General features: G+C 41.0%; 1 protein-coding gene across 4 annotated transcripts in view; it reads left to right on the top strand.

Annotated features, from left to right (window-relative positions):
• The window catches only part of STK38L (serine/threonine kinase 38 like), a 63,964-nt gene that overhangs the window by 19,443 nt on the left and 18,579 nt on the right, over positions 1 to 25,942 (top strand). For all 4 annotated transcript variants that reach the window (XM_075004270.1, XM_075004277.1, XM_075004293.1 and 1 more), the window contains 4 exons: positions 15,045 to 15,189; positions 21,058 to 21,109; positions 23,802 to 23,924; positions 24,360 to 24,443. In XM_075004270.1, the coding sequence (XP_074860371.1) occupies positions 15,045 to 15,189; positions 21,058 to 21,109; positions 23,802 to 23,924; positions 24,360 to 24,443 (404 nt within the window). The remainder of the gene's footprint in view (positions 1 to 15,044; positions 15,190 to 21,057; positions 21,110 to 23,801; positions 23,925 to 24,359; positions 24,444 to 25,942) is intronic.

Here is a 25,942-nt window from a genome sequence, read left to right as displayed (position 1 = left end):
GTAGTCTGTGAATCTGCCGGTCTCCCCAGATGTTTAAGGGACTGTCAAAATTGTAATGCATTTATAGGCTAAAGCGCTGCAAACCAACTGGCTAAGCAGCAGTACAGTGAAAGCGGACCTAGGGATTATGCTGGATGAAAGGCTGGATATGAGTAAACGGTGCAGAAGCACATGACCTATGATGAGAGGCTGAGAGATTTGGGCTTGTTTAGTTTTCAGGAGTGAAGACTAAGGAGTGATTTAATGTCAGCTTTTAACTTTCTGAAAGGGAGCTGTAAAGAGGATGGAGAAAAATGGTTCTCAGTGATGACAGATGGCAGAACAAGGAGCAATGGTTTGAAGTTACAGAAGGAGAGGAGCAGGTTGGATATTAGGAAAAACTACTTCACCAGGAGGGTGGTGAAGCACTGCAGTGCAATGCCTAGAAAGATAGTATCGGAGGGGTAGCTGTGTTAGTCTGGATCTGTAACAACAACGAAGGGTCCTGTGGCACCTTATAGACTAACAGAAAAGTTTTGAGCATGAGCTTTTGTGAGCACAGACTCACTTCATCAGATCAGAGCATCTGATGAAGTGAGTCTGTGATCACGAAAGCTCATGCTCAAAACTTTTCTGTTAGTCTGTAAGGTGCCACAGGACCCTTCGTTGCTAGAAAGATAGTGGAATCTCCATCTCTATTGATTTGACTAAGTCCTGACTGGGATGACTTAGTTGGGATTGATCCTGCTTGAAGCAGAGGGCTGGACTTGATGACCTCCTGAGGTCCCTTTGAACCCTACCATTCTGTGATTAAATCAAAATCCTGTGTCCCGATTTTAGTTTTGGGGAAGTTTGGATCCAAGTATGCAGTGATTCTCATTTCTGCAGTGGGCTGAACCACAATTCCAGTTGTGAACATGACAGCTATTTAGATCCAGAGTCAAACCTTGTAGCCTGAGTTGGTAAGGAATGTGATGAAAAATAGTATCTCAGGTAATTTTTTGGTCTTTTTTTTTTTTTTTTTTTTGCACCTTAGGGTTGGGTTTTTTCTTTTTCGGCTAACATTTAACATTAAATGGTTGCATGAATTTTACCAAGTAATCTAGATCACTCTGAAAAGGACATGTTCTCCATTACTATTCTTTTCACCAGTTTACCACCTGCAGTCTTTATAAGCAATCACTTTACATCTTGTTTCAAATAATTGATAAACTGAATTTCATGTTCTTTATGCCTAAATTGCCTTATTTGTCTGTTAAATGGGAGTAATGATAGTTGCGAGTCTCACAGGCATGTGCAGACCTCGCAATTGTAAAAGCACTTTGATCAGGACAGAGTTATGTTGATGTTTCTGTTTACCTTTACATAAAATTTTTATAATTATATTAAATGACTTATATTCCTTGAAGGGGCCTCCTTAATGCTAGGAATTATTCCCTGCCACAGTCACCCAGAATGCTCATTTAATGTTATGAGCAAACCTCTTTCTCCACTGAAGTTTTTGATAATTAGGGTGGGTAGAAGTATGGTGGTAGGAGGGTTGTCTTATTCTTTTATTTCTTGGATTATTATTTTTGGTCTGAATGGTCATTGGGCAGTTTGTTCAGATTTGTACTTGAAATGTTAGTTGTATTTGTCTTTACAATTGTTGTGGAACATCTAGAGCTTGGAATTAATGTGCCACTTTTTGCTGCTTTTTCCTCATCTTTTTGACTATGACTAAGATCCTGCCTCACCAACCTCATAAGCTTCTAAGAGGAGGTAACAGGCTCTGTGGACATGGGGAAGTCAGTGGATGTGATATGCCTTCACTTCAGGAAAGCTTTTGATACGATCTCCCACAACACTGTTGCCCATAAGTTAAGGAAATATGTATTGGATCCTTGGACTATAAGAAATAGATAGAAAGCTGGCTTGGCAGTTGGGCCCAACGGGTAATGGTCAGTGGCTCAATGTCTCAATGGCTGTCAGTTTCAAGCGGAGTGCCTCAAGGCTTGGTTCTGGGGCCAGTGTTGTTCAACATCTTTATTAATGACCTGGATGAGGGACTGGGTTGCACCCTCAGCAAGTCTGTGGATGATGCAAAACTAGGGGGGAGAGATAGATACGTTAGAGGGTCCAGAGTGACCTGGATAAATTGGAAGACTTGGCCAAAAGAAATCTGATGTGGTTCAACAAGGAGAAGTGTAGTGTTCTGCACCTGGGGTGGAAGAATCCCAAGCATTGTTATAGGCTGGGGACCGACTGGCTCAGCAGTAGTACGACGGAAAGGGACCTAGGGGTTATGGTGGATAAAAGGCTGGATACAAGTAAACTGTGTGCCCTTGTAGCTAAGAAGGCTAACGGCATACTAGGGTGCATTAGGAGGAACATTTTGAGCAGATCTAGAGAAGTAATTGTTCCCCTCTATTCGGCACAGGTGAGGCCACATCTGGACTATTGTGTCCAGTTTTGGGCCCCCCATTATAAAAAAGACATGGATGTGCTGGAGCAGGTTCAGTGGAGGGCAACAAAAATGATTCGGGGGCTGGAGCGCAAGACCTATGAGGATAGGCTGAGGGGTTTGAGCTTGTTTAGTTTACAGAAGAGAAGACTTAGGGGTGATTTGATAGCAGCCTTCAACTTCCTGAAGGGGAGCTCTAAAGAGAAGGGTGAGAAACTGTTCTCAGTGGTGTCAGATGGCAGAACAAGGAGTAATGGTCTGAAGTAGAAGAGGGTGAGGTGTAGGTTAGATATTATGAAAAATTACTTCACCAGGCGGGTGGTGAAGCACTGGAATGCGTTGCCTAGAGAGGTGGTGGATTCTCCTTTCCTTGAGGTTTTTAAGTCCCAGCTTGACAAGGTCCTGGCTGGGATGACTTAGTGGGGGTTGATCCTGCTAGATGACCTCCTGAGATCCTTTCCATCCCTATGATTCTAGATCGCCAAGAAGTGTTGGCAAAAGATACACAAATTGTGCAACGCATTTGCGTGTCTTTTGCTGACACTTTCTGACATTTGGCCCATCCACGTGGGTCCAAATGTTGGAAACCCCTACTCCGTCAAGACATCCCTTCTTCCTTGTGGAACAAGGTGTACAGGGATGTCAACAGAACACTCTGGAGCAGCAGAACTCTGCCGCCAGATCTGCAGTCTGGACACACACTCTGTCAACAGAAGCCTGCTAGGCCTGATGTGCTGATTTCTTGGCCAAGGCTGTTGTCCACACTTTAGCATGCGGCAGTCATTTCAGTGGGAAACAGTCTAATGGAGACTTTGTGTAGGAGAGATTAATTTAGAGAAGAACGTCACCCATTTAACTGAGCTGTTACAAGGGCAAGCCAAAGACTGTGGAGTGAACTCCCACAGAAACAAAGGCACATCTCAAACTGTAGCAAGTTCCAGTCTAAGGCCAGGTGTATGTTTGAAAATTAGGTTGACGTAGCTATGTCTTTCATGGCTGTGAAAAATTTCGTGCCTGGATTACTGTGTTGGGTAGAACTAACTGTCACTGCAGTCAAGGCTAGACTGATGGAAGAATTTTTCTGTGAACTTAGCTACCCACACTCAGAAGTCTGTTAACAGTGCTTCTGGAAAAAACCCTTCCATCGATATAGGAAGCATCTCCATTGTAGTGGCGTTCTTGCAGCTTTGCTCCTGTAGCTCTGATAGTGTAGATATAGCCTTGCTTTAGTGCAAGGCAATTGTTTTTTACCCATCTGTTCCAATATAAACATATAGCAAGTTATGTGTCTGTGTATGTATTAAGAAAAAAAAAAAGGTCAAAACAAAATGCTCCACTGCACACACCCCTCTCCCTGGGGAAAGGGTGAGAGGACAAGAGTGTGACAGCTGGGTGGTGGTATTACTTAATGCACACAGATACCGTGGTGATGAGAACAAGAGAAGAAACTATGCGGGACATAGTAAGACTTGTTTCGTCCCGAGCAGTGGAGAAATCGAAGGTAAAAAAACATACCTTGCTGGGGCTGTCTGTGGAGTCTCTGAAACAGATCTGAAAATAAAATTTGGGTCTATTCACCTTTCTATGCCTGCGACACCTTGTTGTTGAAAAGCATCTCTGCTTGTGAAGCTAAGCATAGCTAAATTCTGGCAGAGTACAACATTAGAATAGTGTTGCTCTTGGTTTTATATACAGTTAACCTGATCCTAAAGCAGAATGGAAATGTTTTCCCTTTGCTGCTGTCTTTATTGCTTTAAGGACCTTGCTGCTTGTTAGTCTCATGGTCCCTTCATGAAATAATCTTTCTTCTTCCTTCTGCAGTATCAGTCAACTAAATCCAACCCAGGAGGAGCTTTGCCCACCACACACACCTCCATAGGTCCAGGCACTTGGAAGTCACTCACCTTCACTCAGTTATATGTCTGTCTCACCTTTCCTGCAGCATCTGCTTTATTCACTAACAACTGGCTCCAGCTCCAAAAATCATAATTAGAAAAAAATCTGTCAGCAGTGGGAATTGAACCAGCTCCCATCAGCACAGTTCTGTCTAGTTTCGTATATCTGAAAGAGCGAAACAACCATTAGCTCATCATGTCTGTCCACCTGCATAGCACAGGCCATGGCAACTCATCCAGTTTTGACTGTTTCTCCTTTAGAGTACTGCTTCTTTGCTAGCCTAGATTTACCATGCATATTTATTGTATTTATTTTTAAATAATTAAAACTTGCCTATGCACGAGTTGAAAGATGTTTGTTACATTGAAAAATGCAGCTATAGAAGTGAGAATAAATTCAGCGGTGTTTTACTCTCCACACTTGAAATAAAGGGAATGGTTATGGATAGTGGAATGTAGAGGCTATAATTGCATCATGCATGTGTTGTCAAATGTGTAGGTACCAAAGTGACTTTATTGATCGTTTAGTTGTTCTAAATTTTAGATAATGACCACGTCCACTGCTAACAAAAACAAATGCTGAGGTGTTTTGAATCAAATGTTTTAGTCCTTGAGCTGGATGAAATAGTAACTTTTTGTACATAGCTTTTACCCTACTAGTATGTTTTTCTGTTGGGGAAATGAATTTGCATTTGTCAGTCCTCCCGCTTGCTGCTTGTTGATAGTAGAATAACACTGAATCACAGGCTGTTGTTTTCAGGGGGTTTCTGCTATTTTACTTAGCTGAATAGCAGGAAATCCTTAAGCGCAACAGAACTCCAATATGCAATTTATGTTCCATATATGGAAATATTTCCTTATCATTACTGGTGGTGTTTTATAATGAAAAGGAAGATTAATTTCCTTTTGCCAAATTAAAAGGTACAGAGTAAGGTGGTATTACTTAGTCCTCCCTGTGTTCAGACAAGCTCCTGTAGAACTCATTTGTACTCTATGCCTGTTTTGAATAGAAAAAGCTGTTTTTAAAAACTCTGCAGCTAACCTAAGGGGTGTTTTGAATTAACACCTAGAATAGTTTTCCTCCATCACAGCCGTGTTAGTGATGAAGGGTATGTCATCTGGATGAGGAAAACCAGATGAGAGAATGCTGACTATTAAGAAACCTCAACTGTTTCTGTGGGTTTAGATGTAAGACGATCACACTTTTCACTCAGACTTAGCTGCTCAAGGCTGATTAAAATTAGCTGACATGACTGTAACAATGTTAAATTGTGGCTACTCCAGGTATTGAGGTACATCTTAAATCATGGTATCTAACCCAGTATTTTTAAAAAGCACATTTTTTTTCCTGGTCTAAATAGACCCTCTGTTACAGTTGGATTCACAGGATATCTGGAGGTAGTCCGAATGTAAGGGGCTCTACATTGCATTATTTTACAGAGCTGCTCTTAACTTCGCCCATTATGTCAGAGATGCTTATTAAAAGACTTTCTAAGATCTAAGATGAGATCGACATTCCCACTTATGCTGGCAAAACATAGGTTGTTCAGAAGTATAGGGAAAAACCCACACTCCTGAATGACGTAAACTTTACTGGCATAAGTGGTCATGTGTACAGCATGATGGAGACAGGAGATGCTTTCCCAGTGATATGGCTGTCTCTGGCCTTATGTTGACAGGAGAGCTGCCTGTTGATGGCACAGAGCAGCTACCCAAGCAACCTTACAGTAGTGCAGCTGCATCAGTACAGCTGTACCACTGTCCGCTGTAAGCTTACTTACGCAGGCATGGCCTTACTCACAGAACAATTATTTTTTTTCCGTTTTGAACACAACAGACATTTGGATAAATTTAACTGGCTAAATCCCTAGCTCTTTTCTAGGCTGTCATTCTCAGTATTCTGAGAATTCCCAGTGTTTCCATTAACAGAGCCACAATGTGTGATGATTTGAATGAGTTCATAGATCTTTTTTCATCTCTCATTTCTACATGTCTATGAATGCCTTCTGCAGATTTTTTTTTACAAGCTTAGAGTTCAAATGTTGGGTGTGTCTACTGTTTGATTATATTAGCTGTGGCCAGACGAGTCATGGAGCTATATCTGGTTTTAACTGTAAGAGGTTATAATGGGTACCTTATTATGGACGTTCCATGGGGAGGGCAAGAAATACTTAAAATGGCCAAAACACTTGAGTGCTTTTCATTTTAAAATAGTAAAGCCTGTTCTGAGAGAACTAATTTTGTTCTGTTGCTTGGTGTTCGCTCAGATGGAACAAATATAATTCATTCTCTGGCACCAGATAGTAAAATGCACGTGAACTTGGTTACAGGGAGCTTAATCTACTGGAAAATAATAACAAAATAAAGATTTTTAGATTCTTAGATTCCGAGACTAGAAGGGGCTGTTGTGATCATCTAATCTGACCTCCAATATAGCTCAAGCGTAGAAATTCCCTAGAATAATTCCATTTTAGGGAAAAAACAGGCAGTGGTGGAGAATCCCTCTCTCTACTAGATGGAAGAACACATTACTCTGTTCTCCATGTATACTTACCAAGTAATTGGGTAATGGGGGAAATAAGTAAAGCAAATGAACATTTAAGGGTAAAAGAAATTAATAATGAAGTAATCATCATCTCATTGTGTGTTCAGATTTTGAGTTTCATTTTTTCCTCTCATTAATTTATACAGTAGTAAAAACACATTCAAACTGTATGGTAGTATCAAGGAAGGAAAAGTGTGTGTGTTAAGCATATGCTTTGTTATATCTGACAGTAAAGGTTGCTACTTAAAGGTAAAAGTAGAAACAAAATTAGGGGCTTTGATGGATGGTACTATTGTGAAACACGAAATATATATAGAGAGAATTTTTTTTCTTACTGATCAATATCCCTCCAGCAGGGTTTGGCAAAGTTTTACTATCTGCTAACAAAGCTTGTGGTAACAATATTAGCTGTTAATAGTTCTCAAATCACCAGAATAAGATTCAGAGCTCATTAAAGTCAGTGGGAATCTTTCCATTGACTTCGGTGGATGTTGGATCAGGTTCTTTGTCTTTTATTTCACTAAAAATGTGATTCCACATTTTTTCAATGGTGAGATTTTTCTCGTCTGCATACTTCAGACTCATAAAACAAAGATTTTGGATCACTATCATTTCCAATTCTTGCCTTGTTTTACCACTATTATAGTGGATTTGTGAGTAGGAAGAAACATTGGTGAAGATTTAGTACATTTATACATGAAGATTTGAAGTGCATGCTAAAAAAGATGCAGGGCAAAAAGGTGAACAGCACAAAATAATAAATTCTGCACAAGTGGCAAATGACATTACAAAGAGACACCTTTCTTCAAGGTGGATCATGCAAGCTGACTTTGTTCTTCCCGTTTCATCTCTAGGATATGCTGTGTCAGGCATTGCTAAAGCTCAGACTGTAGTGGTAACCTTTTAGTGTGTGGGCTGTTTTGTATTTTGGAAGCTGCCTCTGATGTCTGGATTACTGCTTCTCCTCCCCTCTCCTGCTAGCATGTCACATCACCTCATGTGATGACTCTTTGATTGCCTCATCCATTGTAACTGACCATGCCCACTGCCCTGGGGTGTGAATCATTCAGTTATTTTTGGCTTTTGTTTTGTTTATCTCCCTGCCTGTGCTTCTCTTAAAGAGAATTTCAACAATTTGGAGAAGGGAGAGCTGTTCTCATTTTCTGAAACTCTTAATTTGCCCTCTCCTTGCTACTTTAATGGTTCCCTTTGCATTTTTTAGACAAAAAAATTGCACTAAGTATCCAGGAGTGGCAGGTTTCAAGAAATTTTTGTAGTGCCTAGAGCCTGCCCGCCCCCTCTCCCCAAACTCACTTCCCTCCACCACCACCGAAAGCTCTGGAAGAGAATTTGGGTGCTGGATGCAGGCTTTGGTCTGAGGTAGAGGATTGGGGTTTGGGGGAGTGCAGGCTCTGGGAGGGAGTTTGGATGCAGGAAATGGTATGTGGTGCAAGGTCTAGATGGGAAGACAATCATTTTACTGGGTTATGTGCTTTAATGTTTGAATGACTCCATCAGAATAACTCTCTCTCTCTCCCTTCTTTGCCTTTTGCATTCTACTCCTTCTGCCTTCTTTGAAATTGCAGTTGACCTATCTAATTTCAAGGGAAAGTTGGGCTCAAGGAACATAATTTATTACACTGAAAGTGCTGCAGAAACTAGGATTTAAAGTGAGAAACTATTTCTCAGTATTGTCCTTTATACACAGGTGAGGAAATGTGAGTGGTATGGCTCCACTGGTTTGAATGCAGTCTTGTCCGCTGCTACCATTGGAAAATTGGGCATATGATCTCTAGGAATCGGGAGCATCAATGCAAACTGGCTTGTGTTAATGGGCTTCACTGATCATTTAATAAAAGGCTGTAGGTGTTATAACAGGAAGGATGGGCATTCCCTATGCTCAGGTTTACATACATAAGCATTGTATTTGAAACCCAAAATAGGAGAGAGAGATTTCATAATCTTTCCCACAAAGATTAGAGAGATCTAGTAGATGGAGTAAGTCATTATAATGTGTAGTACTATAGGTATATATTAGATAAGGTTGTGGAAGAAAATCAAATGTTTTTGTGCTCAGTACAAGAGGCACCAATTTGTCGTTCTCCAAGTGCCAATGTCCAGCTAGCAAATATTTCCCCAGCTTTCTGAGTGGTTAAAAATTATCTTTTAAAAATTCATAAATACAGTTCCCAGAAATAGCACTGAAGAATATTTGCATTGTCTTGGTCAAATTCAATTTAATTTGAGTGGTAGCAAATAGTACCATCTAGGTTACATCTGCACTAGTCCAAAACTTCGAAATGGCCATGCAAATTCTGCGCCTCATTAGAATGCTGGCAGCCACGGCACTTCAAAATTGACGCAGCTCATCCAGATGGGGCTCCTGCTGTTGGGAATAAGGGGATTTCGAAGTTGCCGGGGTCCTTTCCAGGAGTCTGGACAAGCCGTGTGGTGGCGAGCCGCATCAATTTCGAAGTGCCGCAGCTGCCGGCATTCTAATGAGGTGCTGAATATGTATATCAGCACTTCACTAGCCCAAAACGTAGAAGTTGCCATGCAAATGACCATTTCAAAGTTTACTAATGTAGACATGGCACTAATGAAGTTGTGTAGAGGGTTTGTCTTTAATGAGGTTGGTGACCTAAGTCTTTCTGTTGCTGGAGAGCTATCCACATAAAGAAAACTAGCCGTACAACTCTCACTAATTTGCCCTGTTGCTGGTATACTTTATAAGAGAGATCAAGGATCAAATGGGCTTGGAGACCCCTGAATCTTGAAGCATATTTGCAAGAGAGATTCCATTCCCCTACTCATGCTGTGTCTGCTGACTGAACAGAAGTCTTCACTTTTCAGTATTTCTAATATGTTTTTTAATGGTTGTTCATGCTTATGAAAATTGAAATAAAAATATTCAGAACAAAACAGGAGGAGCCAGAAAATTTGATAGAAGGAACTGAAGTTATGGGCACCTTATTCTCTCCAGTCATGTACTTAAAATGTCTCTATAAAGGTACTTTTTGAACTAGTATTACTGGGCCTCAGGCTTTTAACAGGAATGCACAGTCGAAGAAGGACCATGGCAGCTGCCATTAAGTCTTGGGGGGCAGCACAGTCGAATAAGGCAGGCACTTTGGAGCTCCTGGAAGCAGCTGGCATGTCCCTGCAGTCACTATACCCCAGGGCAATCAGGGAAGTTACACATGCTGACTCTACGGCTCCCATTGGCCGGATCTTTGCCTCTGCTTAGGGATCACAGTTCTTATCTTTTATATCAGTTGTTCCAGAATAAAGGATATGTTGTAAAGGGCTTAGGGCTTTAGGTTTCTCAGCCAAAAGACTTCAAGTAAAGTATGACTAGCTGGTTTAATGCTGTGTTCTTTGTAGTTTCATAAATCTAATGCAACTCTGATGGCACTTCAGGAGCAGAATGGTTCCATTATGTAAATGGCGTGATCCTAGGTGGATTAATGGCTCTTTTATGGGCATTTCCAAGAAATAGGGGTGGCACCTTTTCAAAACATTTTGATTAATATAGTGAGATCAGTGTTCAGCCAAAAATCTGAGCAGGACTTCCTTTGATTTTTGCACTCCACCTTGCATTTCGCTCAGTTGTTTACAAAGGCCAGATTCAAATATTTTGCTTTCTCTTTCCAACTGAGTGAGGGTGGGTGGGTCGGTGGATGTGTGTGCACATGCATATGTGGAAATTTATGGCAAAATTCTGAAAGGTGCTTTGCTCTTCCTGCAACACCTCTGTGAAGAGGTGAACACAGCATTTAAACCAGTTGGTCATATTTTGGGTAACATGTAGGCTGAGAAACCTTCAGCTCTCTTTGATGGAAAGCAAAAGAGTTGACTAGAGTTAGGACCTTAGTTGTGGGGGTGGCTTGGAGATGATTTTGTTTACAATGCTTGAACTGTTAGTGATTTGAATATGATTAATCACAATGTAAGCAAATGGTCTAAATGTCAGTCTGAAGGAGGGATTAATAGCAACAGGGCGAAGTAGCTGAGTTTGCGGGGGCAGGTAAATGGGACTTGTAAAAATAATTGTCACTTTTCTTGGTTCATGCTATATTATAACAGTACTGGCAAACTTCTTACCTGTTAAATATTTTCTCTGAGCTCACTCATTTACTAATCAGGAACTCTTCAGTATCTTCTTATTTTAGAGCTACTTTCAGTTAGAAATCAACCATTCTATAGCTTAGTGCTTTAATGCCAAAATTATCTACTTTTTCCAGGCTTAATTAAATCAAATTACTGATTTTGTTAGTGTCTGCATTTGTGTGTGTGGGAGCATGGAGCAAACAAATTAACAGGAAACAAAATGATATGTTTATTTTGGCCAACCAGGAGTACTTGATTTGCAAATGATAAATACCCAGCTGGTACAACCGAAAAGTCTTTATAACTTAACTCAAGTTTAGTCCATTTTGAGCCTGGATTAACAATACATTCATTGCCAAGATTCCTAAAGGATCAAAACTCTGGTTTTGCCATATTTGATTAGTACTGGAAATAATTTTTATCACTGATATCGCTCTGTTCACATCAGAAAGGTAACTAGATTTCTTCAGTTTGTATATGTGCACACACTGAACTTCAATAGTAAAGTTATTTGGTTTGCATTTCCCTGTCCTTTTGTCAATAAAAAACTATCGTGACATTGTTACAAGAAGTATGGACATGATAGGTGGAAGTCTTGATAAAATGTAAGTGTACTATACTCCTATCAGCGGAGTGACCTGAAATGACATGTAATCAATGGAAGTAGTAGAAATGGCTAGTGATTTTGTAGAATGGTTTTCTGACTCGTATATGGAAAACTTGCTACACTGGGAGCAGGAATATGTGCCTACCTGGTGGTACTGGTATAAGAGAAGATAAACACAAGCCAAAAATCGAAGAGTTTATCTATTGTTCATCAAGATTATATTAAGTTAACGGATCTCATTGGGAGAGAAATCAAAAGAGATAAAATACTAATAAAGTCAGAAGTAGTTACAGGTTTGTAAAATCTGTTGTATTGGTAGTTCATCAGTATCCCAGCTGTGTAGGTGTAAATATTTGCACATTATTCTGATAAGTGGCACATGGACATAGGCTAAAATGCACAATTAAAAGTAGTACCTGCATATTATTGTAATACTTCATTACTTGCTGGACAGCAGGCACATTTCTAGCAAAGAGACAATGTCATTCTGCTACATAAAATGCAATTAAAAGTCAGCAAGAACAAATGCCGTCCTCGCAAGCTCCCTTATTGTGTGCATGACTGGTCAGACCAGAAAAAAAGGCACATCCAGGGTTTTACAAATTCAAAACCTACTTCTGTTTGGGGCTTTTTATGATGTCACCCAAAAAAGAAAAGCGAGGGCATTCCAGTATATCCGAAGATCAAGCATTTGTCAGGAGGGGACTGCTTCAAAATCTCTTTATAAAGTGAAAGGATAATAACAAACTAAAAGGGAAGTTGCTTCTCAGGAATGAACCATCAGTGCAGAATGCTTCCTTCCCTGTCCTCTCTGTTTTGGGGAATGGCGGAGCCTAGGTGAAGTTTTATTTCCCAGTACGTTCTTACCCAGCCCAAGACTAGTACAAAATTGCTAGGACAGGCATAAATCAGTAACCTTTCCAAAGCAGAGTGCCAAAATTTGACCTTTTGACCGCTGTGTATGGTCAGAATGCTGGGGGTAATTTTTAAAGTCACTACTAGTCCCATTTACAACAGCTTAAATAAAGATGCAGTGCTTTACTGTTTCGTTCTTTAAATCTGTCTGGCTGGGTTTTTTAAATATATTAAAATGTCTGGGATTTTAATACAGGTTGAGTGTCTCTTATCCCGGATCCTCTGGTCTGGCAGCATTAATGGTCTTAACTAGTCTGGCAGGCAGCCCCACAGGCTGGAAGCAAAGCAACCAGCGGCCCTAGGTGAGGAGCCGCCACTGGTCACGGGGGGCAAGCTCCGGCAGCCAGGAAAACAGAGCTGCTGCTGGCCCTGGGCAGGGGGCTACTGCTGGCTGGGGGAGAGGGCAGCGACAGTGCTGCAGGGAGATAAGTGCCACCCCTTCATCCAATCTGCTCCTCCCAGACCACCCTACCCTACGCCTATATTGCCTCCTGCCCAGACCCCCACCATCAGCCTGCTCTTACACCCTCCCTCCCACCCAGTCCTCTCACCTCCAGCCCACTCCTGCACTCTCGCTCCTGCACAGACCCCAAACACCTATGTCCAGCTTGCTCCTACATCATCCCTCCTGGCCAGAACCTCCAACACTCCCCCACCAAGCTCATGGGGGAGCGGGAGAGAAGCCAGCCTGCTGGAGGTTCTTCAGGGCTCAGCGATGGGGATTCTGACCCCAGCCCCACACCAGGGGCCTGCACAGGCAGGAGCCACCGTGGTAGGGGTCTGGCCCCAGCCTCGTGCCACAGTGGGAACATCAGGGGGGCCCAGCCTCAGGCCCATGCCACAGTGGCCACTCCCAGCCCTGCTGTGTGGTGTGGATGCTGGGAGGTTCCAGCTCCAGCCTTGTGGCAGTGTGCAGGGGAGCAGTCCAGCCCCTGCCCTGCCCTGCCCTGCCCTGCTGCAGGACCTTTACAGCCAGGGTCATAGCCCACACCCGTCCTCTGCCCCCATCTTGTGCTGCACGGGGGGAGGAGAGGCAGGCCGAGTTCTCACAGCATGCCAGTTAAAATCGGCTCACGTCCCACTGCTGGCGTGCGTGCCAGGAGCTGGCAGCTCCTGTGGAAGGAGAAAAGAACCCTTGCTAACAGCCCTGCTGCCCTGGGTCTGAGAGCGCTGAGCCAGCTTTGCTCACTTCCACTGTGGGGAGTTCCAGTTCATCCGTCCCATGGAGCTCCAGCTCTAAAACTGGAATGGAATGGGGGAGAGGGTTGGTCCTTTTAAACAGCCCCCAGATTGCTTCCTAGTAACCATGTCCTGTCTCTCAATGACCACCTCTCCTGTCCCACAGGTATTTAAGACACAAATCTGGAATGACTGTGTGCTGGTCTAGGGGGATTCCATCACAACCTGAAAAGGCCTGTACACCCCTTTGCACTGGTTTCCACCTGTGGGACACTTCTGCTATAAAACACCTTTCTGAATATCCTTAACTGTTCTGCTTTACCAGCTTGTCAATATGTCATGTAAAAGGGCCTAAAGGAGATGACCTGGAAATGTATTTGCCTTGTGATGGAAAACTCCCTGAGAGTGTGGTAGTTTTGCAGGAGAGAAAGTTTCATGATCTTTTTTTTTAGTATTTTTGTGGTAAGAAGAATCTCTCCATAAACTAAGGAAGTTTTCTTTTTGAGGTGGTGATTTCTAGACACAGTATTCAAGTGCCAGTACTAAGTTCAAGTAATGATTTTTTAAAGTAAAATGGTTTACAGATTTTATGCCCTGTCTTAGCTTTCTAGGTGTTTGCTTGTTTTTAATTTTCACCATTTCTTATTTCTTTTTATCAAGGATTTGTAGTTCTTCAATTTTAAAACTTTTGAAACATGGAGATCTTCAGTTCTATGAAGATCTCATAGAACTGAAGGGACCTTCAGAGGTCATCAAGTCCAGTCCCCTTCCCTCACAGTAGGACCTTTTACCATCTCTGACAGATTTTTTTTTTTTTTTTTTTAATGTAACCTGCCCCAGAACCTTGAAAGGCGCCCTCAAGGATTGAGCTCACAACCCTGGGTTTACAAAGCCAATACTCTAACCACTTAGAGATCCCTCCCCACTAAATGTAACGTGCATGAACGTGACATTCATACACATTATATTTAGAGAACTAGACGAATTCTCTCTATCCTCTTGCTCCAGGCTAATTTTACATAGTATATTTTGGAGGAGTGGGGTAGATATTAGTCAGTCAGTGATAAATCTTTTTAATGCTTTGGTAAGTACATAGGGGTGGTTGCCTATATCCAGAATGGTGCTCTGCTATGAGTCACTCCTTGTTTGGCCAGGACATGGTTTCTAATTTTTTTTTTTTTTTTTTTTTTTTTTTTTTTTTTTTTGTGAGTGGGTAGCATATGCTCCCGTGCTAAGTTGTTCTAACTTTGCCATATGAAGTTTATGGATTTGTTCATGTAAAGGAAAGGTGTCTTCCCCAGGAGTTTCACACTGCCTCTGATTTTTCTGGGGGTAATGCTTCTTTGAGTAATTGTATGTATTCTGTTTCAGTGCATGTTACTATGGCAATGACGGCTGGGACAACAACATCCTTTCCAATGAGCAACCACACCCGGGAGAGAGTGACTGTGGCCAAACTTACACTGGAGAACTTCTACAGCAACCTAATTTTACAACATGAAGAGAGAGAAACCAGGTAGTTTGTTCTGGTTCTTTCACACCTTTATTTTTAGTTTATACTGCTCTTTTATGGTGTTTTGTGCAAACCGAGTATGTGCTTTAAAGTCATTTAAGTACCTCTATAAAGTTTTTCTTTGAGAGTTATATTGATTTGCAAGCAAATTACCACTGGAGGGTACATTCTTTTGAGGGTATGTATATCCCAGCACTGAGGCCTTGTTTTAGCTAGCATATTGGTACTAGTGTCAGTGGTGATAACTGCAGAAGCACTAGCATAGACCTACCCAACTTTGTTTTAGCCTCCATAACATCCACCCCCAGTTATCCAGCTGCATGACAATGTAAAGCTACTGATTAAAGTGTCAAAACACCAGGTCTTTATTATAATGAATACAGCGTTTGAGTACATGAAATAATTGTTTCTGTGGTAACAGAAATTTTTTTTGGGGTGTTTACAACGAAAGAGAATTTAAATCCTTTTTGGAGCTGTTACTTGGTTAGGTCTCTCCCAGCTGAGGGGAAATATATTGTCTACTGGGAGTAGTCAAGCAGAGTCTACTAGATTTCTCAAAATGGGAAAGTCTTAATTAGAGAAGTGCTTTAAATGAAACCCTAGAACAGGGGTCAGCAGCCCCTGGCATATGTGCCAAGAGCAGCACTCAAGCCAGTTTTCTTGGGCACACAAGGTGAGAGCTCAGACCCATTCCTCCACCCCCATGCAGCTGGGGACCTGCTCAAAGCCATGCTGCCTGTGAATTAACAAAAGACCGGCTAATGCTACCAACCACCATCAGTAAAGCTCTGATTCTTAATGTAAGTCGCAACTTTGTTAGTGACTTTAAAAAGTATCCCTGGTGTTCAGATCATACATAGAAGTCAAATGTCAAATTTCAGCACTCTGCCTCTGAAAGGCTGCTGGCCCTTGCCCTAGAAACTAATGTCCCAGCATTCATTGTTCATAATCTTTACTCACATGTATGGTCCCATTCGCTTCCCTCCTCATGCATGGGAATAAAGTGATGAGCATGTAAGTGTGTAAAATATGAACCTTTAGATCCTAATCCTATAAACACTATGCACATACATTAATTTACTCATGTGACTCATTGACTTCAGCAGGTCTTGGCATGTGTGTAAAGGCATGAGCGTGTAAGGTTTTTTTTCTAGGACTGAGGCCTTAGGTGGCTCTGTGGGGTAAAGATCTTTTATGCAAAATGCTATGCAAACATCTGGTACTAATGCATACTGACTGGGACATATTGTTGTATATGCCTCTGTGAATTCCCACTGCAGTTGGTGGGAGCTCTGTGACTAGAGAGTTGACAGACATAGGTCCATGATGCTCTCTTTTAAATAATATTGGAAATCCCTTGTTTTTATACAGAATATCTTTTCCAAGAAATGAGTTCACTGAGCACTCTAAAATCACACATTTCTGATATTACCCTGAGGAGCTCAGGGAGGCAGAGAGGTATGTGGATGAGGCTTTCTGGGACACTAGTACTGTCCCACATCCAGTCTGAGAGCCCCAGTGCTCTTAAGGAGGATGAAAGGCTCAGGGGAAGAGAGCAGCCATTGGAAACTCAGGGAAGCCATCCCATAGTTGGGACCCTCCTTCCAAAGGATGTTACGGTATCCTCTCGCACTGAGGATACCTCTCTGGGGGAGGGAATACCAGTTATCAGGAAAAGGCAGATGTTAGTTGTGGGTGATTCGATTGTCAGAAACTTAGATAGTTGGGTTTGTGATGACCAGGAGAACCGTATGGTGACTTGCCTGCCTGGTGCAAAGGTTGCGGATCTCTCAAGGCATCAAGATAAACTAATGTGTAGTGCTGGGGAGGAGCTGGTGGTCGTGGTACGTGTTGGTACCAACGACATAGGAGAGGGTAGGAGAGACGTCCTGGAGGCCAAATTTAGGTTGTTAGGAAAGAGACTGAAATCCAGGACCTCTAAGGTGGCATTCTCAGAAATGCTTCCTGTTCCATGCGCAGGGCCAGGTAGGCAGGCAGAACTTCAGAGTGTCAATGCCTGGATGAGACAATGGTGTAGGGAGGAGGGGTTTAGATTTGCTAGGCACTGGGGACACTTTTGGGAGAGGGGGAGCCTATACAGGAAGGATGGGCTCCACTTAAGGCAAAGAGGATCCAGACTGCTGGCACTAAACATTAAAAAGGTTGTAGAGCAGTTTTTAAACTAAGAGATGGGGGAAAGCCGATTGGTGCAGAGGAGCATGTGGATCGGACAGAAACTCCTCTGAGAGGAGAATCCATCGATAGAGATACTCTAGGCTTTAGTACAAAAGAGAGGGGAGATAGCAAACAATGAGCTAGATCAGACAATCAATCACGTATAAAAGAATCCAATACATCTGGGATGGGAAGACAAATAAGCAGAGGCAAATCTTTAAAATGCTTCTACACAAATACTAGAAGTCCGACTAATAAGATGGGTGAACTAGAGTACCTTGTATTAGAGGAGGAAATTGACATAATAGGCATCACGGAAACCTGGTGGAATGAAGACAATGTATGGGACACAATCATACCAGGATATAAAATATATCGGAAGGATAGAATGGGCCGTGTGGGCGGTGGAGTGGCACTGTACGTGAAAGATAACGTAGAATCAAATGAAATGAATCAAAATGTTCCCTAGAATCACTATGGATAGTAATTCCAAACTGTACTAAGACTATAGCAGTAGGGATATATATTATTGACCGCCTGATCAGGACAGTGATAGTGATGTTGAAATACTAAGGGAGATTAGAGAAGCTACCAAAATAAAACACTCAATAGTAATGGTGGATTTCAATTTTCCCCATATTGACTGGGTACGTGTCACATCAAGAAGAGATGCAGAAATAAGATTTCTCGATGCCGTTAATGACTGCTTCTTGGAGCAGCTGGTACGGGAACCCACAAGGGGAGGGACAATTCTCAATTTAGTACTGAGTGGAGTGCAGGATCTGGTCCACAAGGTCACTATTATAGGACCGCTTGGGAATAGTGATCGTAATGTAATAACATTTAATATTCCTGTGGTGGGAAGAACACCTGAGCAGTCCAATGCTCTGGCATTTAGTTTCAAAAGGGGGAATTATGCACAAATGAGGAGGTTAGTTAAACAGAAATTAAAAGCCAGAGTGACTAGAACAAAAACCCTGCAAGCTGCATGGAAGCTTCTCAAAGACACTATAATAGAGGCCCAACTTAAATGTATGCCCTAAATTAAAAAACATACTAAGAGACCGAAAAACAAGCCCACATGGTTTAGCATCCATGTAAAACAAGCAGTGAGGGATAAAAAGGCATCTTTCAAAAGGTGGAAGGCAAATCCTAGTGAGGCAAATAAAGGCACATAAACACTACCAAATTAAGTGTAAAACTGTAATAAAGAAAGCTAAAAATGATGTTGAGGAACAGCTGGTCAGAAGCTCAAAAAGTAATAACAAAATGGCCGTGTCTACACTAGCCCCAAACTTCGAAATGGCCATTTTGAAGTTTACTAATGAAGCGCTGAAATACATATTCAGCACCTCATTAGCATGCGGGCGGCCGCGGCACTTTGAAATTGATGCGGCTTGCCGCCGTGCGGCTCGTCCCGACGGGGCTCCTTTTCGAAAGGACCCTGCCTACTTCGAAGTCCCCTTATTCCTATGAGCAGATGGGAATAAGGGGACTTCAAAGTAGGCAGGGTCCTTTCGAAAAGGAGCCCCGTTCGGAAATATGTATTTCAGCGCTTTATTAGTAAACTTCGAAATGGCCATTTACATGGCCATTTCGAAGTCTGGGGCTAGTGTAGACACGGCCAATGTTTTTTAAATACATTAGAAGCAGGAAGCTTGCTAAAAAACCAGTGGGTCCCCTAGACGATATAAACACAAAAGGAGCAATCAAGGACGTTAAAGCCATTGCGGAGAGACTAAATGATTTCTTTGCTTCATTCTTCATGGATGAGCATGTTGGGGAGATTCCCAAACCTGCACCTTTTTTTGTGGGAAATGAAACTGAGGAACTGTCCTGGGTTGAAGTGTCATTAGCGGAAGTTTTGGAACAAATAGATAAACTTAATGTTAACAAATCACTGGGACCACATGGCATTCATCCAAGCGTTCTGAAAGAACTCAAATGGGAAATTGCAGAGCTATTAACACTAGTTTGTAACCTGTCCTTTGGATCAGTTTCTGAATCTAATGACTGGAAGATAGCTAATGTGACACCATTATTTAAAAAGGGCTCTAGAGGTGACCCTGGCAATTACAGACCGGTAAGTTTAACGTCAGTTCTGGGCAAATTAGTTGAAACAATAGTAAAGAATAAAATTGTCAGACACATAGAACACCATAATTTGATGGGCAAAAGTCAACATGGTTTCTGCAGAGGGAAATCACGTCTAACTAATCTGTTAGAGTTCTTTGAAGGGGTTAACAAACATGCAGACAGGGGAGAGCTAGTGGATATAGTATACTTAGATTTCCAGAAAGCCTTTGACAAGGTACTTCATCAAAGGCTCTTATGGAAATTAAGTTGTCATGGGATAAGAGGAAAGGTCCTTTCATGGATTGAGAACTGGTTAAATGACAGGAAACAAAGGCTAGGCATAAATGATAAATTTTCGGAATGGAGAGGAGTAACTAGTGGTGTCCCCCAAGGGTCAGTCCTAGGACCAATCCTGTTCAATTTATTCATAAATGATCTGGAGAGGGGGGTGAGCAGTGAGGTGGCAAAGTCTGCAGATGACACTAAAGTGTTCAAGATAGTCAAGACAAAGGCACACTGTGAAGAACTTCAAAAAGATCTCATCAAACTGAGTGATTGGGCAACAAAATGGCAAATGAAATTTAATGTGGATAAGTGTAAGATAATGCACATTGGAAAAAATAACCCCAAGTATACTTACAATATGATGGGGGCTAATTTAGCTATAACTAATCAGGAAAGAGATCTTGGAGTTATCGTGGATAGTTCCTTGAAAACATCCACACAGTGTGCAGAGGCAGCCAAAAAGGCAAATAGGTATTAGGCAGGCAAATGGGATGTTAGGTGTTATTAAATAAGGGGTAGAGAATAAGACAAGGAGTATCTTACTACCCCTGTATAAATCTTTGGTACTCCCACATCTTGAATATTGTGTACAGATGTGGTGTCCTCACTTAAAAAAGGATATCCTGGCACTGGAAAAGGTTCAAAAAAGGGCAGCTAGAATGATTAGGGGCTTGGAACAGGTCCTGTATGAGGAGAGGCTAAAAAGATTGCGACTTTTCAATTTAGAAAAGAGGAGACTGAGCGAGGACATAATAGAGGTATATAAAGTTATGACAGGTGTGGAGAGGGTGAATAAGGAGAAGTTATTTACCTGTGCCCATAATACAAGAACTAGAGGACACCAAATGAAATTAATGGGTAGCAGGTTTAAACTAAGAAAAGAAAGTGCTTCTTCACTCAGCGCATAGTTAACCTGTGGGACTCCTTGCCAGAGGAGACTGTGAAGGCTAGGACTGTAACAGAATTTAAGAAAGAGCTAGATAAATTCATGGAGGTTAGGTCCATGAGAGGCTATTAGCTAAGGGTAGGAGTGGGTTCCCGGCCTCTGATTGTCAGAGGCTGGAGATGGAGGGCAGGAGACAAATCGCTTGATCATTGTCTTCGGTCTACCCCTTCTGGAGCACCTGGCACTGGCCACTGTTGGCAGACAGGCTACTGGGCTGGATGGACCTTTGGTCTGACCCATTCTTATGTATGGCCGTTCTTATGTTCTTACACTTCCATTCTCCAGATGGTTTCAAACATAAAGAGTGGAGTGACATAAGTAAATTTTTGTACTGTCTGATTTTATATATGTAGTTTTTTAAATGTATGTTCACATATCTACCTGTGCAGGCAGAAGAAGCTAGAAGTGGCTATGGAAGAAGAAGGTCTGGCGGATGAAGAGGTAATACTAATTGAAATACATTTGAAGGGCTTTATCCTTCATGGTTAGTGTTCCGATGTTTTCAGTGTGTATATGGTTGACTGTTAACAGCCTCTTTATCCCACGTGACACTTAGACTTTTTATATAAGTTTTACTGTTGTAAGCAAACACAATATTTTAGTATTTTATATTAGAAGCCATTGATAAGCCCTTTTTTTTTTTTTAAAGTAAAAAAGGGTTGCTCACACCCCACTCAGAATTTGATGCAGTAAGATACAGGCTCCCAAGAAGAAAGTAACACAACTCTTGGTTTTTAGAGTACATGTCTATTCGAAACTCCGAGTTGGAGAAGGAATGCAAAAAGGACCAGAAATACTTGGATGAAATGGGCACAAAATAAAATACACAGGAGAGAGGATCTAAGTTACGGGCCCTAATTCAGGAGGGTGTTTATCAATTGGGTGACCCTGCCAGGAGTATGAGACTCCCTATGGCATCACTCTGTGGTTCATGGGAACACACAAGCCCACTCATCACTGCATGTCTACTAGTTGTAGACAAAGGGAGTTGCACATAGTCACCTGAGGGCTGAATTTGTCACAGAAGATTTATATTTTCATTGAACCAAACATTTAGGTTTTTAAAAACACTGGGCCTAGCTTGCATCAGCACTTTAGCAGTAAATGATTTATCCCTGCTTCGCAGCAGTGTATGCAAGAAAGAACAAACACCCACTGGATCTTTCAATATTTTCTCCTTTAAATTGCATTACTGTGGCCATTCACATCATCATTTCTTGTGTGGCACTTATAAGATGCAGTAAGAATATAATAAAATCTGCCCCAGACAGTTTTTGTATTAGTGCATTAAACAAACCTTTTTGGAGACAGAGGCCGTGTCTACACTAGCCCCAAACTTCGAAATGGCCCCGCAAATGGCCATTTCCAAGTTTACTAATGAAGCGCTGAAATGCAAATGCATATGTCCCATGAACAGATGGGAATAAGGGGACTTCAAAGTAGGCGGGGTCCTTTCAAAAAGGAGCCCCGTCGGGACGAGCCGCGTCAATTTCGAAGTGCCGCGGCCGCCCGCATGCTAATGAGGCGCTGAATATGCATTTCAGCGCTTCATTAGTAAACTTGGAAATGGCCATTTGCGGGGCCATTTCGAAGTTTGGGGCTAATGTAGACGTAGCCAGAAAGTAGAGAACAGGTGGGCATATAATGCCATCTTGTGGCATTACAAGATAGTTAAAAATCTAGTACAAAAGTTTGACTTCTGTGCCTGGCCGTGCTGGGTTTCTGCACCTTTAAAACTACAGTTAACGTCACTGAATGGTGCGGTGCTCAGCATGTCTCAGGGTGAAGACACTTTGATATACAAGAATATATCGGGATTTTCAATGACCATCTAGCTGCCTGTCTAACACAAGATGGAAGATCAGTGTAGATGATAAATGTGGATCTCTGTTGCCCAGCAAGCTAATTGCTCTCCCACAGCTGCCTTTTGATCCTTCTCCCCCATCTAACTCATGGAACCTGTGCTTTTGCTTTTTGTGACCTATCCCACCTGCCTCGCCTCAAAAGTAGAATTGTCTTATTGGCCATTGGATTTTACGCAGTTGCATATGTAGTGGATTTGAAGGTCTTTTTTTTTTTTTTTTTTTTTTTTTTTTTTGAAAGAATCGGTTTTAAAGAATCAGTGGAAGTATTTTTGAAATGTCATCAATTGGCATCTGTGTTTTGTGTCCGAATGTCACCTCACCTCAAGCGTTATAATTAGGTTTATTTAGGTCATTGTACAGTGGTATGTACTTTAAGCAAAGAGTCTTCCTTGTCTCATGTATGGTAGAAATCAATAACTAAACTTGCCTTCAGACTATGTGATTTTATTACGGTCTCTCTTTAGGCAAGTCGTACAAAAAGTACATACCTGCAGGTGGAGTACAGGTGCAGGAAGAGCTGGACAAGAATCTCATGGGCAATCTCTTCCTGTCCTGTAGAAGATTTACAAAAAAAAAATCTCTGCCTTGAATTGGGATGAAAAGTTGGAATCTCAACTATTTTTGTAAACTGAAAATCCAAACAACCCAGAAATTGGGTTATGTCAATTGAAATATTGTTTCACATATTTCAAAACGTTTTGTTTCAATTTCAGCCATTTATTTTTTACTGCAGTTAGCTTGAATTGAAAAAAAATTTGAACTGGAAAGTCAGCATGTTCCATTTTTAATGTACTGAAATTGAAATATTTCAATTGATAAACCCCAAAAGTCCAAATCCATTGAAACATTGTGTCTGAGCAAAAAATATTTCATAGAAAAATTCCCCATCTACTCTATACAGTAATTGTTTATAAAATACCAATGTCACTATCTTGAACATGGAAAACTGAAGTTTTTTGTTTTGTTGGCTTTTCATTTATTTAATTAATTATCGATGGAACTATTTGGGTGAGCGTTTCCTAGGGAATAGAATATCGACACCTGTTTGTTACTGGGTTTCTTGTATCTTCCTCCAAAGCATCTGGTGCAAGTCATGTCAGATTCAGAAGATTACACTTGATGGATCAGGGGTGTGATGGGGGAATTACATTTCCTATGTTCTAAAATGTTCTTTTTCTAAAATGTAGGTTTTTATAGTTAAGATATTTTCGGTTATGTATATTAACTTACTGTGAACTCCCTAGTTATCACATGATATGTCTCTATAGAAAAAACTGCGCAGGTCACAGCATGCCCGCAAAGAAACAGAATTCCTGCGACTGAAGAGGACTAGGCTTGGTTTGGATGATTTTGAATCGCTGAAAGTTATAGGAAGAGGAGCATTTGGGGAGGTACTTGTCTTTGCTTGGAAGTGGATTAAGCTAACTCAGAAAGTTATATTTATTCAAGAATAACATTGTCCACATGGGACTTTTCCAGCATAGCTATATCAGAAAATTTGCAAGTGTAGACAAGTCTTAAGACTTTCCTGTACAAATTACCACCCTTGATCTAAAGACCATGTGGTTTTCACTGGGACTGTTGATTTATCAAAACACTGATCATCCCAAAGAGATATCTAAAATGTATTGATCACTAAAGATAAAAAAGATAACTTCCAACCTTGTGTAAAAGCATATAATATAGATTGATTTTAAAGTCATGAAAACACAAGAAAGGTAAAAATGTGACAAACACATCTTTTAAGCACCAATAATTTTCAATCCTCCAAGTCACTACAATTTTGTCAAGTATGTTAGAATTATGGTTTTCTATTTGATTTGTAGGTACGCCTTGTCCAGAAAAAAGATACGGGTCATATTTATGCAATGAAGATATTGAGAAAAGCTGATATGCTGGAAAAAGAGCAGGTTTGTGGAATGGAATGCTCTTAGGTTTATAGTAATGCCTTTTGTGTTTCTGTTGCATATGCTAGGAAATGTCATCTGAGACAGTAAGTTCTTGAGGGCAGGGACCATCTTTTTGTCCTGTTTGTTCATCAAGCTGCATACTGGGCTTCTGGGGCATGACTAGTGCACACGAGGGCACTATGGTAATACAAATAATAAGACTAGAAAACAAAATAATATAATAGCATTTTGCAAAGTGTTGTATCTAGATGCTCCAGAGGACAAGGCCAATACTGTTGGGTTTTTTTTCTGATTGTATAGTACAGTTAGGGCCCTTCATTTTCAGTTTTGATGTTGTTTTATTTTTCCCAGAAATGTATCAGTTTGTTGCCACAACAATAAAAACAGGTAAAAATTAGTACAAAAACTATCAATGATTTTTCTGGATAAATATTGGAGTTTATTTTGGTGGACAGAAAGATGGGTAAGTATTCAATAGATTTATTCTTTGAATTCTGTACAGTGTGTCGAGGCCTGCACAGATACAAAACTTGTATCTACTTCCATATCTGTATTTGCAGAAAAGAGCCAGGGATAGCTGCATGCACGTCCATGAATGTGGATATAACGCAGATAACTGTGGATTTGCCGCGCTCTCTATTAGTGTGGTTTACTGCTGAACTAAAACAGAACTCAAAACACAGTGTTACCTCTGAATTTAAGAAAACAGTACATCTGTAATCCCCAAATAGAACTTTTCTCTGAATAAACAGTTAACTTGATGTAGACTTAAAATTATTGGCGTATAAATATTTACATGTATAGAGATAGATAGATATATAGGTAGTCCGTCATGTCCGACGATGATGTCTTGAGCTTGCACAAGCTCATTGGTTGTGGACTTGCATGTGGCTGAGAATATTTACGTGTAATAATTGGGCTGCATCATTTGCAGCACACACCCTCAACTTCATCCTTTTCTCATGGTTTTTTAGGTTTTTTTTTTATAAAACTTTGACTGCTTGTATTCTGAAATATATCCTGGTAAAGATTTTTGTTCTTTCCCCATTTTAGTGTGTCATCTTGAAACCACAATCTGCTAACAGCTTGATATGTGTATGTGCTGGTTGTGAGATTAATCAGTACATTCAGATGTGTGTACTTCAGTGTTTGAATGCGTGCCTGTTGGTTTATAGTGTGCATCTTCTGGACTAATACATAGCCTTACAGCAACAGATAGCTTTGCCCGTATGCACAAATGTATTATTGTAATACATATATCTCATGCAATTAGTTGTATTTTCCTAATAAATCAATTCATATTTTATATATTCAAATGTCACAAAAGTAGGAGGTAAAAATTGGGGAAAATTAATACTTTTTTTGAAACCGAAATTTTTTGGTAAAAATTAATTTAAACTGAAAATGAAGATTTAAATATAGCGCATATTATCAGTAATCTATATGCAAGAGGCTTTTTGAAAAAAATGAAAATTGGTATATGGTTGTTAAGCCCTCCT

Source organism: Carettochelys insculpta, chromosome 1 (genome assembly GCF_033958435.1).
Source record: "Carettochelys insculpta isolate YL-2023 chromosome 1, ASM3395843v1, whole genome shotgun sequence".
Lineage (NCBI taxonomy): Eukaryota > Metazoa > Chordata > Testudines > Carettochelyidae > Carettochelys > Carettochelys insculpta.
This window is presented reverse-complemented; position numbering and strand designations above follow the sequence as displayed.